This window comes from Sciurus carolinensis, chromosome 4 (genome assembly GCF_902686445.1).
Source record: "Sciurus carolinensis chromosome 4, mSciCar1.2, whole genome shotgun sequence".
Taxonomy (NCBI): Eukaryota; Metazoa; Chordata; class Mammalia; order Rodentia; family Sciuridae; genus Sciurus; species Sciurus carolinensis.
This window is the reverse complement of record NC_062216.1, coordinates 98,219,122-98,234,578: the sequence shown is the minus strand read 5'-3', so window position 1 is coordinate 98,234,578 and position 15,457 is coordinate 98,219,122. Positions and strand designations below refer to the sequence as shown.

The 15,457-nt window shown below is 37.1% G+C and overlaps 1 protein-coding gene across 2 annotated transcripts in view; it reads left to right on the top strand.

Moving 5' to 3' along the window:
• The window catches only part of Pkp2 (plakophilin 2), an 83,333-nt gene that overhangs the window by 41,165 nt on the left and 26,711 nt on the right, over positions 1-15,457 (top strand). For both annotated transcript variants that reach the window (XM_047549865.1, XM_047549866.1), the window contains exons 5-6: positions 5,224-5,431; positions 12,870-13,047. In XM_047549865.1, coding sequence (XP_047405821.1) covers positions 5,224-5,431; positions 12,870-13,047 — 386 coding nt within the window. The remainder of the gene's footprint in view (positions 1-5,223; positions 5,432-12,869; positions 13,048-15,457) is intronic.

The following is a 15,457-nucleotide window of genomic DNA, read 5'->3' as shown; positions in this document are numbered from 1 at the left end:
CTTAGGACTGGAATTGTTGTGGATTTGGGGTTTTTTTCAGATCTTGGAATTTTTGCATATACATAAAGAGATATCTTGGGGATGGGATCAACGTCTAAACACAAAATTCATTTATTTTTCATATACAACTTATAAATGAAGCTTGCAGATAATTTATACAATTTGGGGGGTGGGTGGTACTGGGAATTGAACTGAGCCACATCCCCAACCCTATTTTGTATTTTATTTAGAGACAGGGTCTCACTGAGTTGCTTTGCACTTTGCTTTTGCTGAGGCTGGCTTTGAACTCATGATCCCCGTGTCTCAGCCCTCTGAGCCTCTGGTATTACAGGTGTGCCACTGCACCCAGCTCTGCAGTATTTTAATTTGGGCATGAAACAGAGTTTTATGGTGTAGAAATTTCCACTTGTGGCATCATTTTTTGAGCATTTTGAATTTTAGATTTTCATATTAGGGGTGTATTTCTTCTGATAATGAACAGTAGTTTACTGGCGTAGTTTGACACCAAAACTTGAACAGACTTTCAACAAGGGGGAAAAAAAAAAAAAAAAAAAAACTTCCTGGGTTTTTTTTTTTTTTCTTCCCTTCCCTCTCATATTCACTCAGTGTTCAAGTTCTATTAGTACTACTCAGAAAAATACCTTGAATCTACTCATCTTTTACTCTCTACTCAGCACTACTATCCTGGTCCCTGTCACCATCATCTGTTAAACCCAGTTGCCTCCTAACTCATATCCCTACTTCCATTCTTAACTATTACCAATCCAGTCTCCTAGCTCCTAGGGAAACCTTTCCAATTACTGCCCATCTTGCCTTCAGGATTAAAGATAAATCCTTTAGTTTAATCTGCCAGACCCTTTTTTAAATGATCCTTTTCCATGCCTCCTTCAAATCTTATCACTAAATTAGTGACCACCATAAATGTTTTGCAAAATTAAATAAAACTAATTTAATGTAATTATAAGAAATTTGAGAATTAAAAGAGAAAAAAAAAATACCCATTCCATAATCCTACCATTGTTATTTTGGGGTTTTTCCTCTGATTTTTTAACACATAAATTTACATATCTGTAATCAAATTGGTTATGTAACTTGTTTTGTGGGGATTTTTAAAAATTTTTAAAGCATGCACAAATATACCCCTTTTAAAATCAAAATAGCAGATTGCATTCATGACTTATGTCTTTGATCACTTCTCCCAAATCCCCTAATCCTATTTTTCTGTGTGCCTATGTTTATGAGTGGAAATGCAAATATATTTTACTCCACTTTTTAAATAGTATATCATAAGCATTTTCTCAGAAAACTAATAATATTTTTAAAACATCAGCTTAATGGTGGCATTTAATGGTAATAGCAGTAACTACTATGTGTTGAGTAACTACTATGTGATAGTTACAAGATAACCTTACACAATTCCCATTTGACTGATGGGGAAACTGTATGACTAATAAAGCATCTATCAGTTCAAACACTGCTCTGCCTCTCCCATGAATACCTCAACTTGAAGATATGTGACAGTCATCAGCCACTTCTCCCCCACTGTTGGCTGTGTATGTTCCTTATTTTTCATTATTATTAATACTGCAGTTACTATTTTTATATATTAGTCTGTGTCTGCATTTCACATTATTTCCTTATGAAGATTACCAGAAGCAAATATTTTTAAAGTTTTGACACATGTTGCCGATTGCCTTCCTGAAAGGTTAGACCAATTTATAGGGAGTGATTAATTCTAATGGGAAGGAAAGAGAGGAAGGGAGTGACATTTCACGAACAAGGTGACATTTGAGCTGGATAATGCAGGATGAGTAGGGCTTTGTCAGAAGAGGGGAATGGGCAGAACATTCCAGACAAAGAAGGACATGAGAGCAGACTGCAGCACCACAGCCTTTTTCTCAGAGTCGGGTGTTTCCCTGTGCTGCTTATTTTTCGCCTGAAACCCCCATCATTTACTTATTTGTGTGTGGGAGGGAGGCAGGGTTTAACTGCAGATTGAACCCAGGGATGCTCTATTACTGAGCTACATCGCCATTCCTATTTTTTATTTTGAGACAAGGTCTCACTAAGTTTTCCAGGCTGGCATCACTTTATGATCCTCCTGCTTCAGCCTCCAAAGTAGCTGGAATTACAGGTGTGCACCACCACTCCTGACTCCTTTACTTATTTTATAGCCAGTAGGGAAGAATGTTAACATAAGGCCAAAGAGAAAGTTAAAATTCTAATATGATTCTGCCCATTCGTAAATTTAGAAACCATCTCAAATGAAAGCTTTTTTGAAGTTCTGAGACTTTATGTTAGTCATTTCTTTTTATCTCCTCAAAAAAGGAAAAAGTCCCCTGGGGATTCAGTTTAACAAGGAAACTCATCAGACCCTTCTGGTTTCAACTGCCTCCCTGAGTTTTAAGGGACAAAAGCAGCACACTTGATTTTGATCCTAATGTATACATGATTCATCACCTACCATCCTCTAGTTAAATGCCAGAGGGAGGAGGTCCTCCACTTCTTACATTTCATCTGATTTATATTCATTTGCTTGATAAAATGGATAAAAGAAACCAAAGTCTATTTTTAAACCTGGGATAAGTTCCAGACACTAGGGAGTCAAATTCTGTAATAGGTAGAGCAGTAGCCAGATTTCAGCCTTTATTTGCACACTGTCTTGACTGCAGTACCTGTTTCCGGACTAGAGCAAGTGCTGAAAGCCAAGGGGATAAAGGTGACAGGTGAGAGCCAGGGAGGCTTCCTCATGCCACTTCTCACTAATCCTATCATCACAGCTTGAAATGCAATATGGCCAATAAGCCATTTCACATCATATTTTGAAGAAGGCAACTTATACATTATAAATTAAGTTAATAAAATATTTCTAAAGCTGCCAAAGTACCTCAGGACAAACAGCATTTTCTTTTGCTTCTGATGTGTCTGCTGCTGCTATGAAGATTTGGCTTAGCTAGCATTTGTGAAGTTCATGAAGTATGAAATTTGCCACCTTGAAACTTAACTAAGAATAAAAATTGAGAAAATTAGAGAATCATGAGAACTATAAGTCATCTTAAATAAATTGTGCTTTTTTGCTCTTAAGGAAGTATAATAATGGAAATAGAGGAAGCAAACCAGTAGATGATCTGTTGGACCAGTTTTAATGGGTACCTAAGAAATCTTTATCATTGGTATTGATGTACAAACACAATTGCTCTGACTGGTTTCCCATCTGTCTCCTATTCTATAAATGTTTCCTGAGGAAGCCAATAAGTGAAAGTATTACTCCTCATTAACACCAGGGAAGCCTTAAGGGTACCAAAAAGGGTCTCAAAAAGTACTTTGCTCTGTATTGACACACCCCATGATACCCTAGTTATGTATGCAATAGTTATGTTTTTATGTGTCTTTTTTTTTTATCTTTTTTTTTTTTTTTTTTTTCCCTCTTAAAGTTTTGTTTTGTTTTGTTTTGTTTTTGGTACCGGGGATTGAACCCAGGGATGCCCAACCACTAAGCCACATCCCCAGACCTTTTTTATGTTTTTATTTAGAAACAGGGTCTCACTATGTTGTTTAAGACCTTGCTAAGTTGCTGAGGCTGGCTTTGAACTTGTGATCCCCTGCCTTAGCCTCCCAAGCCACTGGGATTACAGGCATGCCCCACCACATCTGGACCATAGAAATTTTTAACACTATTGAGAGATACAGGAGGAGGAAGACTTGTTATTTTTGCTTTATTGTTATTGTGCTTATTATTTTTATTATTTTTAGATTATTTTACAACCTGGACTGTCATTCCTTTTTTTTTTTTTTTTTTTTTTTTTGGTAGACTTTTCCCAATCCTAACAAAGGAAGATGTAAGATTGGAAGATTATATCATGCTATTTCTACTATTTACAAGAGGGAGAGGCTGGATACACAGAAAATATGCAAATGTGCCTTTGAGCCAGACTCACTGCCACACCACTACCCACCCCTACAAGAGCAGACTGCTGGCAGTTAGGGGGCCCTTCATACCTGACCAAACTCATTTGAAAGGGAAGTTCACCTCATTCATAAACTTGCTGCCTGAAAATGTTTGCATAAAACTGATCAGAATGACTGAGATCTGTACCTAAAACTCTCACCAACTTAAAAGTTTTCAAATTGAATGCAAGTGGAAGCCTTTGAGAAGGAAAACTGTTAGACTACAACTTAACATTTCATTGTACCAACCCTCTGTCCACTTTTCCCATTTCATGATATTTGCAGCCTAAAATACCAAATCACTTTACTCAAATTGATATTTGACCTCTTCTAAGCAGCTATAGTAGTTTCTGAACCTAAACCTTATGTTTTTTTCATTTCCACTGCTAGTTGTGGCATTTTCTCCAATAGACAACGTGTTCTTTCTTGTGTATTTGGATACGTGTGTGTGTGTGTGTGTGTGTGTGTGTGTGTATGTAATGTGTATGTATATATACATATATATATTTTGAAGTTTTTTTTTGGTGGCACTGGGAATTTAACTCAGGTCACTTTTTCTGTTCAGTTACATCCTTAACCCTTTTTATTTTTTTATTTTGGGAGAAAGTCATTAGGTTGCTTAGGGTCTCGCTAAGTTTCTAAGGCTGGCCTCAAACTTGAATTCCTCTTGCCTCATCCTCCCAAGTCACTGGGATTGTCACTAGAATAGGTATACCACTGTGCTGCACTATAGCACATCAAAAAGCACAAAATTATTTACTTAAATGCTTGGAAAATTTGTGTAAATCTTTTTAAATACTCAAGGCAATAGCTTGGTTTTAGAGTTAGGTTGCATTACTTTCAATATTGCCATGATAAATGAATTTTTATTTCTACTATTTATGAAGGTGATTCATTTCATATTGACTATAAAGTTTTGTCCTGGAAAAAGCACTCATGTAATTTGGTGTTCTTTCCTAAAATTTCTTATTCCCCAGGCCCTTAGTTCTCTTCTTTTTTTATTATGCTCCAGGCTTTTATGATTTAACTCTTTTTCCTACTTAAATATCACTATCTTCCCTTTATCATTAACCTTCCCCCTTCAAGTTGCTGATGACAGATACTGCTTTGCAACAGGGGTGTGTTATGTAGTGTGAGTCTCAGGTTGTGCTACATATGGTTGTTCACTGATAAGTATTGCATTAACACAGTGAACTTCATATGTTTATAATGCATGAAATGCATTAATGCCACATCAAAATTAACATTGGAATTATGCATCCACTTCTTCCCCAGGTTAATCAGCTTCATGGTATCCCCAAGCTTCTACAGCTGCTCAAAGTTCCGAATGAAGATGTACAGCGAGCTGTGTGCGGGGCCTTGAGAAACTTGGTATTTGAAGACAATGACAACAAGTTGGAGGTAGCTGAACTCAATGGGGTACCTCGGCTACTCCAGGTGCTAAAGCAAACCAGAGACTTGGAGACTAAAAAGCAAATAACAGGTAGTGCTTACTGAACTTTAAAGAGCATAACAGCCCAGTCAGATGTGTTATGTCATGTGTTTTTCTTCAGTTTCCTGGAATAGGTGATTGATGAGCTCATTGTTATCCAAGAGATGACTTTAAAGGAACATTGTTACCTGCTGGCTTAGCTCCCAGACCCAAACCATATCTGAACTTTTTTTTTTTCCCTAAAGAGGAAGTATTCTGAAGCCTTTGCTTAATATTTTTCATTAGAAACCTGTGCACCTTTGACTAAAGTCTTGAAAACAACTTCTTAACAAGATTCACTGCATGAAAATTCTACATAAATTCACTAACAGCCAGATTTGTAGTTTGAGAGTGTGTGAGATTTCAATGTTGTCCCAAGTGTCCAAAACATTCTTTAGGAAACTGACAAGAACCACACACAATTATTTTTTATTATTTACCAGACAGTCAGCTTGCTGGACCTGTATAAGGAAGGTGAAATGGACAAATAGTTTTCCAGAGGGTATCAATTAGTCAAAGTACAAGAAACTCTTATTCCCATCTTCCCATCACCTGGATCCCTCTTTAGTAATACCTGATCCTCCATCCCCAAAAAGAGAAGAAAGAGTAACTGGGTACAGTTTTTAGTTCTCTACTTCATATTTCTGCTCAAATGCTGACTTGAATTTGTTTCCTTTCTACCTAATGGATAATAAAGATGAACTATTGAGATATAACTAGAGCAACACCTTTAGTACTACATCCTTGAAGCACAGAGACAGAGCTAGTTTCATTTAAAGGAATTGTGCATATGAAAGAAGAGGAAATGGTTCATGGGTGTTAGGACACAAACCATCCTGCTTGCTCTCACCCTCAGTTCTTTCCTTATGTTCCCAGCACTCATTCCAAAGAGCACAGGAAGTGCCGCAGAGTGCAATCGTCAGTAGTATTTTCTTGAGGAACTTACAAGTATCATCAGTGTCTCCAGAGATGCACAATATTTTGAAATTTAATTATCAAAAAAACTTTGGATTTTGAGGTATTATTAGGATTAAATCCTAGTTTTACAATCAAGGAAATTAAGGCTCAAAGAAGTTAATGGTGCTGGCATGGTGGCGCATAGCAGGTGATTGCAAATTCAAAGCCAGCCTCAGCAGTGGTGAGGTGCTGAGCAACTCAGTGAGATCCTGTCTCTAAATAAAATACAAAATAGGACTGGGGATGTGGCTCAGTGGTTAAGTGCCCCTGACCACAAAAAAAAAAAAAAAAAAAACTCAATGACTTTTAATACTTTCAAATAAAAATTTGTTTTAAAAAATGTAGTTAACAGTTGACAGTGCTCTGATAAATGCTTTTAAAGGAGGTACTACATAAATATTATTTTAAATTGAATTTATTTTGCCTTTCTGCCTTCTACACCTTGGTAGACAACTCTTTTCATTTTTTTCTATAAAAATTTTTTGTCATTCTTAGTCAAAAATATTTTTTTCTATTTTGATTTTTCTTTGCTGAGGATCAAACCAGGGCCTCATACATTCTAAGCACATGCTCAACTACTAAGCTACATCCCCAACCCTTATTTTGATATATTTTAATTGTATAAAACTATATGAAGTTGTCCGTGCTACTTTCTGTAGTGTCTCATAAGAGATTTCCTTTCATATCCATGACTTACATTAAAATATCTGTAGAAATTAAGAGTGAGCTCATTCATTCAACCAACATTTCCAGTAGCTTTCAGGCACTGAGAATCACAGTTCAGGAAAGTTGTCATTTTTTTTTTTTTTCATGCTAAAGCATGAATACTTATATGATGGTTGGCATAAAAACAAAAGACCGAACTTCACATTTAGAGCCCAACATTTTCTCCATTAAATGTACTAATGAACCACAAGAGAGAATCAGACAGTTTCCTGTTTTAAAGTTAGAAAAGACTCTGTAAAGGAGGTATGTCTCATTGTGGGTCTTAGAAGAGGGGACAGGCTTTAGATGAATGTTTTGAGGAAGAAAAGTTATTTCTAAAAAAATGAACATCACTGGGAAGCAAAGAGGAAATAACAGCTGCTTGCTATGTAGAAGAATCCTGGAAAATAGACTGATTGAAATTAGGGTACCTAGAAATTGGAAAGCTGGATGTTTTTGAGGGAGAAAAAGAGAGTATGTGTGTATATATGTTTCAAAGGAATAAACCATTGAACCATGCTTCCTCTTCTCTTGTACAAGTTAAAGGAAACTAAAGACAGAGAACATTCTATGATCTAGATGCCATAGAAACCATCCAGAACATTAATCTTTAGAGCTATAAATGGAAATTGATTGTGCAATACCCAGGGTCTGTAGTACAAGCCTAAACTCCCTATAGGAGGGCATTCATTATAATTGAACTGAATTGATACTTGGACATTTTTTAATGCAAATCCTTCTAAATTATTCCTTTAGCTCTACAAATAGAAGAGCTAAATAAATGTTTTCTGGGCTTCAGAAATACAGACTTAATACAGACAAATTTAAATCTTTGTTTAGAAACATAAAGCAAGTAACCATAGATGTGAATCTTTTCTGTCAGCCTACTTCATAGACTTTTGCTTGGGCTCCTATTACGAGTTAATCGCTCAGCTTGGACTGTCTTTTCATCTCTTTCTCCTGCCAATTCCGTAAAAGGTGGGAGTATAATTGACGATGTACACATGATCAATGTGAACCTCAAGACATGAAGTAAGTAAATTGTGTGGGGTTGCACAACCAGTAAAGAGCAGAGCCCAGGTTTGAACCCAGTTTCATCTGGATGTTTTGCTTTATTATGCCATCTACTCCTTTTTAGACACATAGTGACTCATTTTTATATGTCTTTGGGAAACAGCTTATGTTTGAGATTCTCGGGAGTTCTGCCCAGCTCCTCTCTGACCCTTTCTCTCCTTGGATTTGTCTTGTCTCATCTCTTCTCTGTGATTCAGAATTGCACCCTCTCAATCTATCCTCCTCTCTGCTTCTAGTGATTTCTTTCTAAAATGAAAACACTGTCCTATTACTTTTCTTAGTACCAATAAGAAAAAATCCATACTGTAGGGCATTCTACACAAAGATTTTTTGATGTGAGCCTGATGACCCCTCTAGCCAAGGTCCTGAAATATTAAAAGGTCTGTTGGTCTGTCCCATGTGTTTTCTGTCTTTGGTATCTTTGTCTCTGCTGTTGAATGGCCTGGAGTCCTTCTCCATACCTTGACTCCTTGGTGGACCTCTTATTCTTCAATGACTGACAGATCCACTTCTGTGAAGCATGTCAGCAGGTGCCATCCTTCCATTCTTACCCCCTCAAGTTATGAAGGAAGGGGCTTCTCTGAACTACTGCTGCATCCTTTAATACTGGGCTGCCACTTGTGTCATGCCTATATATTTAGTCGTGGTACCAACTGTGGTGCTCCTAAGTTTCCCAGCTATGTATGTTTGACTGAATTTAACAGAATCTTGTGGTCTGGGAGTATCCAAATAACCCACAAACAAGTGAATAGGTGAGTTTTAAGATAAGACCCTGATTTTTCTAACCAAAATGTTGTTGTTGTTTTTTTTTAAATAAACCATCTATTTCTATGTATGAAAATTTAGCATCAGAACTTTATTCTGAAAGAACATAAACTCAACCTTTTGGCACCACTTTAAGAGGGAAACTTTCCTCTCTTCTAATGAAAAGACTTCAGGATCAAAGAAAACCAGCCCCCCTCACCCCATCAGATAGTTCTTTTGGTCTTACCAAACAGTCGTGGTACTTTCTGTAACTGATATGAGAACAGCACATTCTAGTCTCAGAAGTTCATCTTCAAGGTCACTGAGTGCACATTGCTGGAGTGAGCAGGCCTGTGCCTTGGGTTAAAACATTATGGTAAGAGCAAAGCAGGGATGGTTCTTGTCCCTCCTATGCACTCTATATAAAGAAGAGTCAGAAGATGATTCTCAGTAAGATTTGAAAATTCATATTGACCTCTGCATATTTTTGGAAAGATTCTATTGCCGCATTTCAATAAAACATCAAAAATGTTTTACTATGAAATATTCATTGTATATCTTTAAATATTGTATATTGTTTTAGTCTGCATTCAGAGTGTGCAACAAAGTGTCCTGGGTTTGTGTATGACTTGGAATAAATGGCTCTTGCAATAAAAATCTGATATACTGGGCAATATTAAAAAAATTTAGGTGTAAGGAACAGTATATACATCCAAGGGAAATTTTTTTTTTTAATTCCTCCTGCTGTGTATGTACCCACTTTGAAATCCAAGGTTAAAAAGAGTCATCTCTCTCTCCTATTGTCCTGTCATTACTGTCATCCCCTCCTCCTACATCTTCAATGAAGATAGGGATTCATTGAATATAAAATATCTAAGTGTAACTACCTGAGAGTTAACACAGATTCAGAAATTTAGTTTAAAAACTATATTTCCTGTCCTAGAGGACAGTGTTAACAAAATAATGGGTTTTAATACCTATAAAATCCCTTTACTAAAGAGCTATTTTTTTCAATCTTCACAGTTGACAGTAAACTTCTGGATAATGGAGTCATTGTCTCTCTAATAATTGCTAATTATTTTAAGAGTATAGCTTATCAGAATCCACGTCCCTTTCTTTGAGCTAGAATGAAAGCCTAAAATTTCAGAGTGACCTATTGCAGCAAAGAACTGTGATGGAAACTTAGGTACTATGAATAAATTGATCAGAAGTTAAAAAAGACACAAATGCAAACCTAAATACTAAATGTTATATTAGTGAATCTAGAATCTGATCATTGAAATGGACATCTATTCAGAATCATCTGGTCCACTGATTTCCTAATGCCAAAAGTTAGAATTTTTTTTATATAAATTCGTAGAACCCATTCTGAGATTCTGAATTGGTAAATTTGGGGTATAGCCCAAGTATGATTCTGATTTGTCACTGGATTCATTTGGAAGCTGAACACTAATTTCAGTATAAATCCTGGTTAACATTTTGGTAAGGGATGAGCTAATTTTTACCTAGTATAGTGACAGTACTGGATCTTACAAATAAGTCTTTCTGTTTTCCTCAGAAGGAGCTGGAATCTGGTTTTGGTTTTACCTCCCATGGGTAGACAAAATGATGGCTAACTGTTTAAATTTGCCTTTCTTTAGTTACTAGACTACATGCATTCCTCTTTATATTTGCCCTAATATTGTTTGGTTATGTGTTAAATACTTTGCCTATTTTTCTGTGGTATCTGTTTTTAATAATTTATATGTTGAAAGTGTTGACTCTTTACCTCACATTGAACATATTTTCCCAGTTTGTGGCATGTTACTTACTGATTTTGTAGGTATATGTTGAGGATATGAGCATATAAGTATATATAACCCCAAATCTCTTGAGCATTTTAGCTCTTCCCAGCTTCATGCCATCCAGAAATTTGATGGCCATGACATTTCTATACAATACCCTATATTAAAAATTCAGAAATTATTCCAAAACTTCCTAAAATATATACTTCTGTAGAAATAATGTAGTGTGCCAACCTATAAAGAATATTGACTGGTAAAGGAAAAATCCATTCCCTTTGTTCACATTAATCCTTGTTGGTTTTATTGTAAGGTATACTTTTCCTTTGAGTGCCCTGTGTGGTCTTTCATAAAAAGAGGAAATGTCATTATGCTTCACATTTTTAAGCTTCTGGCAGGCAGAGACTGTTAATTTGTTTGCTTATTTAGAACTCAGGAAGCTTTTCTTTTTTCTCTTTTCTTTCAAACTTTCTTTTGTAGCTTAGTAACCAAAACTCAGTTTCAGTCTCGCCTTTAAATTGTCTTCAACCACCTTCTGAGTTTTAGTCTATCTGTCCCCTTTTCAGGGCCTCTTAAGATGAAGTGGGAGGAATGAAGTCATTGTGTTGTAAAACCTGTGGCAGAGGGACAGTGCCCCTGACTAACTCCAAATGCTAGTTTGATCAGGAAAAGACTCCCTGTAAGCAGAAATCAGTCCTCACCAGACAGCACACCCACTGCCACTGTATCTAATGGAAGCTAGCATAGGCTCCAGTGGAATTTGGTTGCTGTTTCAAAAGTTAGTTACTTCTGTACAGCCAAAACCAACTGTTTAAACCCAAAAGACTGCATTAGGCCTAAAGTATTCTAATTGATTGGGTCAAATAGAAGTGTGGGTGAATTATTACCAGCTTTAACCATGCAAACAATTACTTCATTAAAATTCAGCCAAGACCACCATGTTTGCTCAGTTCATAAAATAGATTGTTCTCTACAACTGTGCTCTCTCTTCCTTGGGACAAACTGTATAGTAAACTTAAGAGGTAAGTATTATGCAGTGGGAGCAGAGAGAGGATAGTGTAAAAAAGGAAGAAGCATCCCTTCTCTTTCTGTCCCTTCATTCTTTCCTTTTTCTTGAGTGACAGTGAGGGGTGAGCTTTTGAGGCATGAAAGATGGCAAGGCAAGTTTATAGCTGCTGGGAGTCACTGGAATAGCAAGCAAAGGGTACATAGTTCTTCCACTAAATCCAATATTTGGGCACCTAATTTATAAGAAAAACAATTTCTAGATGTATATGCTACTGTCTACTCTCTAAGTACCAAGCTTCAGTCTCTATCTCACAAATGCACTGGAAAGTACGGTATACTGTTAATATTTTCCTGCTTGGCTTATATAATTTTCTCTTTGTGGGGAGTCGGGGCAGGGGGAGTTTAGAAGAAAGGGAAAGTTATATGAGTGAATGTGATTCTAGTCCTAGACCAGTACTTAGACCATCTAAATTGGCAGATAGAGAAGGTGCAGTATTCTTTTCTGTCCTTCACTATCAAACTATAAAATGAGAAATACCTGAGGTGTCCAGCATAAATTCCTGGAGGGCACGAATTCCATCTTTCACTGGGTTGGAGTCAGTGAACATTATCTGGTGATGTCAACTAGCCTACTATTGGCAGGCCTAGAGAAAGGCTTTCTGCAGGCTCTTCCCACTATGAATGGGAGGTAAATGTCAGGTGAAAGTTACAGCCGGTGCAGAGCAGGAGGCAGGGAAGACAATCTCCCCCTGTGTCTAAGGGAGAAAAAATAGAACTCTTGAAATGTTGAAGACTTAGTTAGAATTGTACCATTTCAAGCCTCCCTGTTGATGAGTGCAGAGTTTATTATCCCAATGAGGTCAGCTTCATAGGGTCTTTTAAGAGAAACAACAATGAAGGTTTGAGTATTTCTGGCTTTTTTTTCACACTTCCTAATTAATTTAAACCTGCACAATTTTATGTCACAAGTTATAGATATGTAATTGTTCTTAATCCGCTTCCATTGCCATCTAATGAACAGTTTCTTCCAGTTGGAGAATGGGGTTCTTTAGCCCTCCCACCCATTTGCTCTCCTTTTTGTACCTAGTTACAGTCCTGGAAGCAAAAGTATTATCTGGTCACAAGCAGTTGTTGTGACCCTGCACTACACTGTTCCCATGGTAACTGTGCTTTTTTTCTAGGTTTGCTGTGGAATTTGTCCTCAAATGACAAACTCAAGAATCTCATGATAACAGAAGCGTTGCTCACCCTGACTGAGAATATCATCATCCCCTTCTCAGGGTGGCCTGAAGGAGACTACCCCAAAGCAAATGGTTTGCTCGATTTTGACATATTCTACAACGTCACCGGATGCCTAAGGTAATGCTGCCCCACTCTCCTGCCTCAGGCGGGTGATTTAATCAAAATTAGTTAACCCAGAAGAAATGCATTCTGCCTTGATTCAGTTCTTTTCCAGTTACACAGTTTATTTTTTGAGAGACTATGAATGGTAACTGAGGGAATTTATTATGATAAGATGTTGATTTTATCTCCAGTTAATCACACAGTAGTACATATCAAATACCACTTTGTATGTAAAGCATTATGGTAGCTACTGAAAGTTGTACAAAGATGAATAAGAAATCCCTAAGGAACTTTTAATCTAGCAAGGGATATATATGAGCAAATGAACTGGAATCCAGTTGCAATTAAATGTTCAGAAGAGCAGTTCTCAAAGCATGGTTACTGGAATGTGATAGAATTCTCAGGTCCCACCTTAGACCTTCTGACTCAGAAACTCCCAGGGTGGAGCCCAGCAATCTAGTTTTAAGAAGCCTTCCAGGTGATTCTGATGGATCCTGAAGTTTGAGACCCACAGTCTCAGAGGTACAAGTGAAGCCTACAGGAACACAGACCAACTGAGCAAATCAGAAAGGCACCAGAGAAGAGGTGCCAAATGAACTGACCTGGCTAGACTATTTCCATAGTCAGAAATCCTCTAACGACAGAGAACCAAATTCTCAAAAGGTGTAAAAAGGTGCCTAAATGGTCCTCCTCAAATCCATCATCTGTACTGCCCACCGGAACAGCCTTTTCTAGTGCACGTCACTCACCTGCTCAAACCCATTTCTTGTCTTAAAATTTCTGTGTGGTTGCCATTGCCTTACCATGTAAAACAGAGTTCTTAACATGACAGAGGTCTTGGTCAGGAGTCTTCTCATTGAAAATGTCAGAAACCAAAATCAAATTCCCTGAAACCAAGAAGGGCTTCATTGACTCATGTGGCTGAGGTATTGAAGGTCAGTTGTAGAAGTGAAGGAAAAGGACCAGGAACTGTGACCTCTCAGACCGGGACTGGAAATTCGGCATCCTTAGACTTACTCTTATTTGAGTTGTAACTTACCTCTGCTTACTCTTCCTCTGCATGTTGGGCTTATTCTCTGCAAAGTCAAACAAGCCTCCACTAAGCAGACAACCTAATCATAGGGAGTCCTTGCTGAACCATGAAGCAGAAAACTTCGCTTCCTGTTTCAAATGACTGTGCAGTCACACCAAAATTTTATCCCTAGCTCTGTTGCAGAAAGGTACACAACATTCAAACCACCATTGTCTGAAGTGGTCGAGTCTTGAGTCAGATGTCTGCTTTACAGCAAGAATGGCAAAGAGAGATGAAAGTATTTGCTGGACAAACAGAAATAGAAGGCACTTTAGTTCCTTATAGCATGTGCAACCTTTTTCAGTTTATCTCCAACCTTCTTTACTACCCTTTTCTCACAGACATACTTATACCCCCAAAATACTTATTCTTGCTTAAATGTTATATGTACTTTCATGAATGCAAAGCTTTATTTAATCTTATTTGCCTGAAACATTTTCTATTGTCTGCCTTTTGGAAACTTAATCTCCTAATCATTTAATTCCAAAGATAGTTTCCAGTTTTCTATGAAACATATTCTAGCTTCCCCAGCAAAAGTCATTGCATATTATGAGGATTCGAACAGGAATTCATAGGCAGGTCACCACTTTTACAGATTTTATCACTTTATATTTTGTGATGAGTCGCTTACATGCCTTTTGAATTTCTTCTCTTTTTTTTTTTTTTTTTTTTTTAAACTGGGAATTACATCCAGGGCTACTCAACCACTGAGCCACATCCCCCGTCCCTTTTTTTTTTCTTTAATTTTGAGAGAGTATCACTAAGTTACTTAGGGACTTGCTACATTGCTGAGGCTGGCCTTGATCCTCGTGCCTTAGCCTCTAGAGTTGCTAGGATTACAGGTATGCTGCCACCATCCCTGGCTAGATTGTTAATTTCTTAAAAGTGAAACCTAAGCATTTAAAAAAAATCTTTAATCCCTTACACCTAGCAGAGCATCTAGCATGTTAATAAGTAAGCATCAAATATTTGAATATAATAAATTGAGCAAATGAAAATACATAGATAGTAAGTCAGGTGATTAATCAAGTCTGGCAAAAGTATGGAGTTTGGTGGCAAGTTGTCAACAGTAGGTGGAAACACAGAGGAAGGAAACATTGTGGGGGCCTTGAAAGTCATGTTAAGAATTTAATATTTTTTTCTTCTGTAAGCAAAATTCTCTAGTATAGAGGACAAATATATAGTATTAACAAGAAAAGTATATTGAGAAGGTTAATAGCTAAAGGCAAAGATGTTAGAGATTTAACTGACTCCCCTTGTGAATAAGGAGCAGAAGATGAACATTGTTTGGAGGAAGTGATGCCCTGATTAACACAGATTTTCCAAAATACATAATATCTGAATACACTCCAG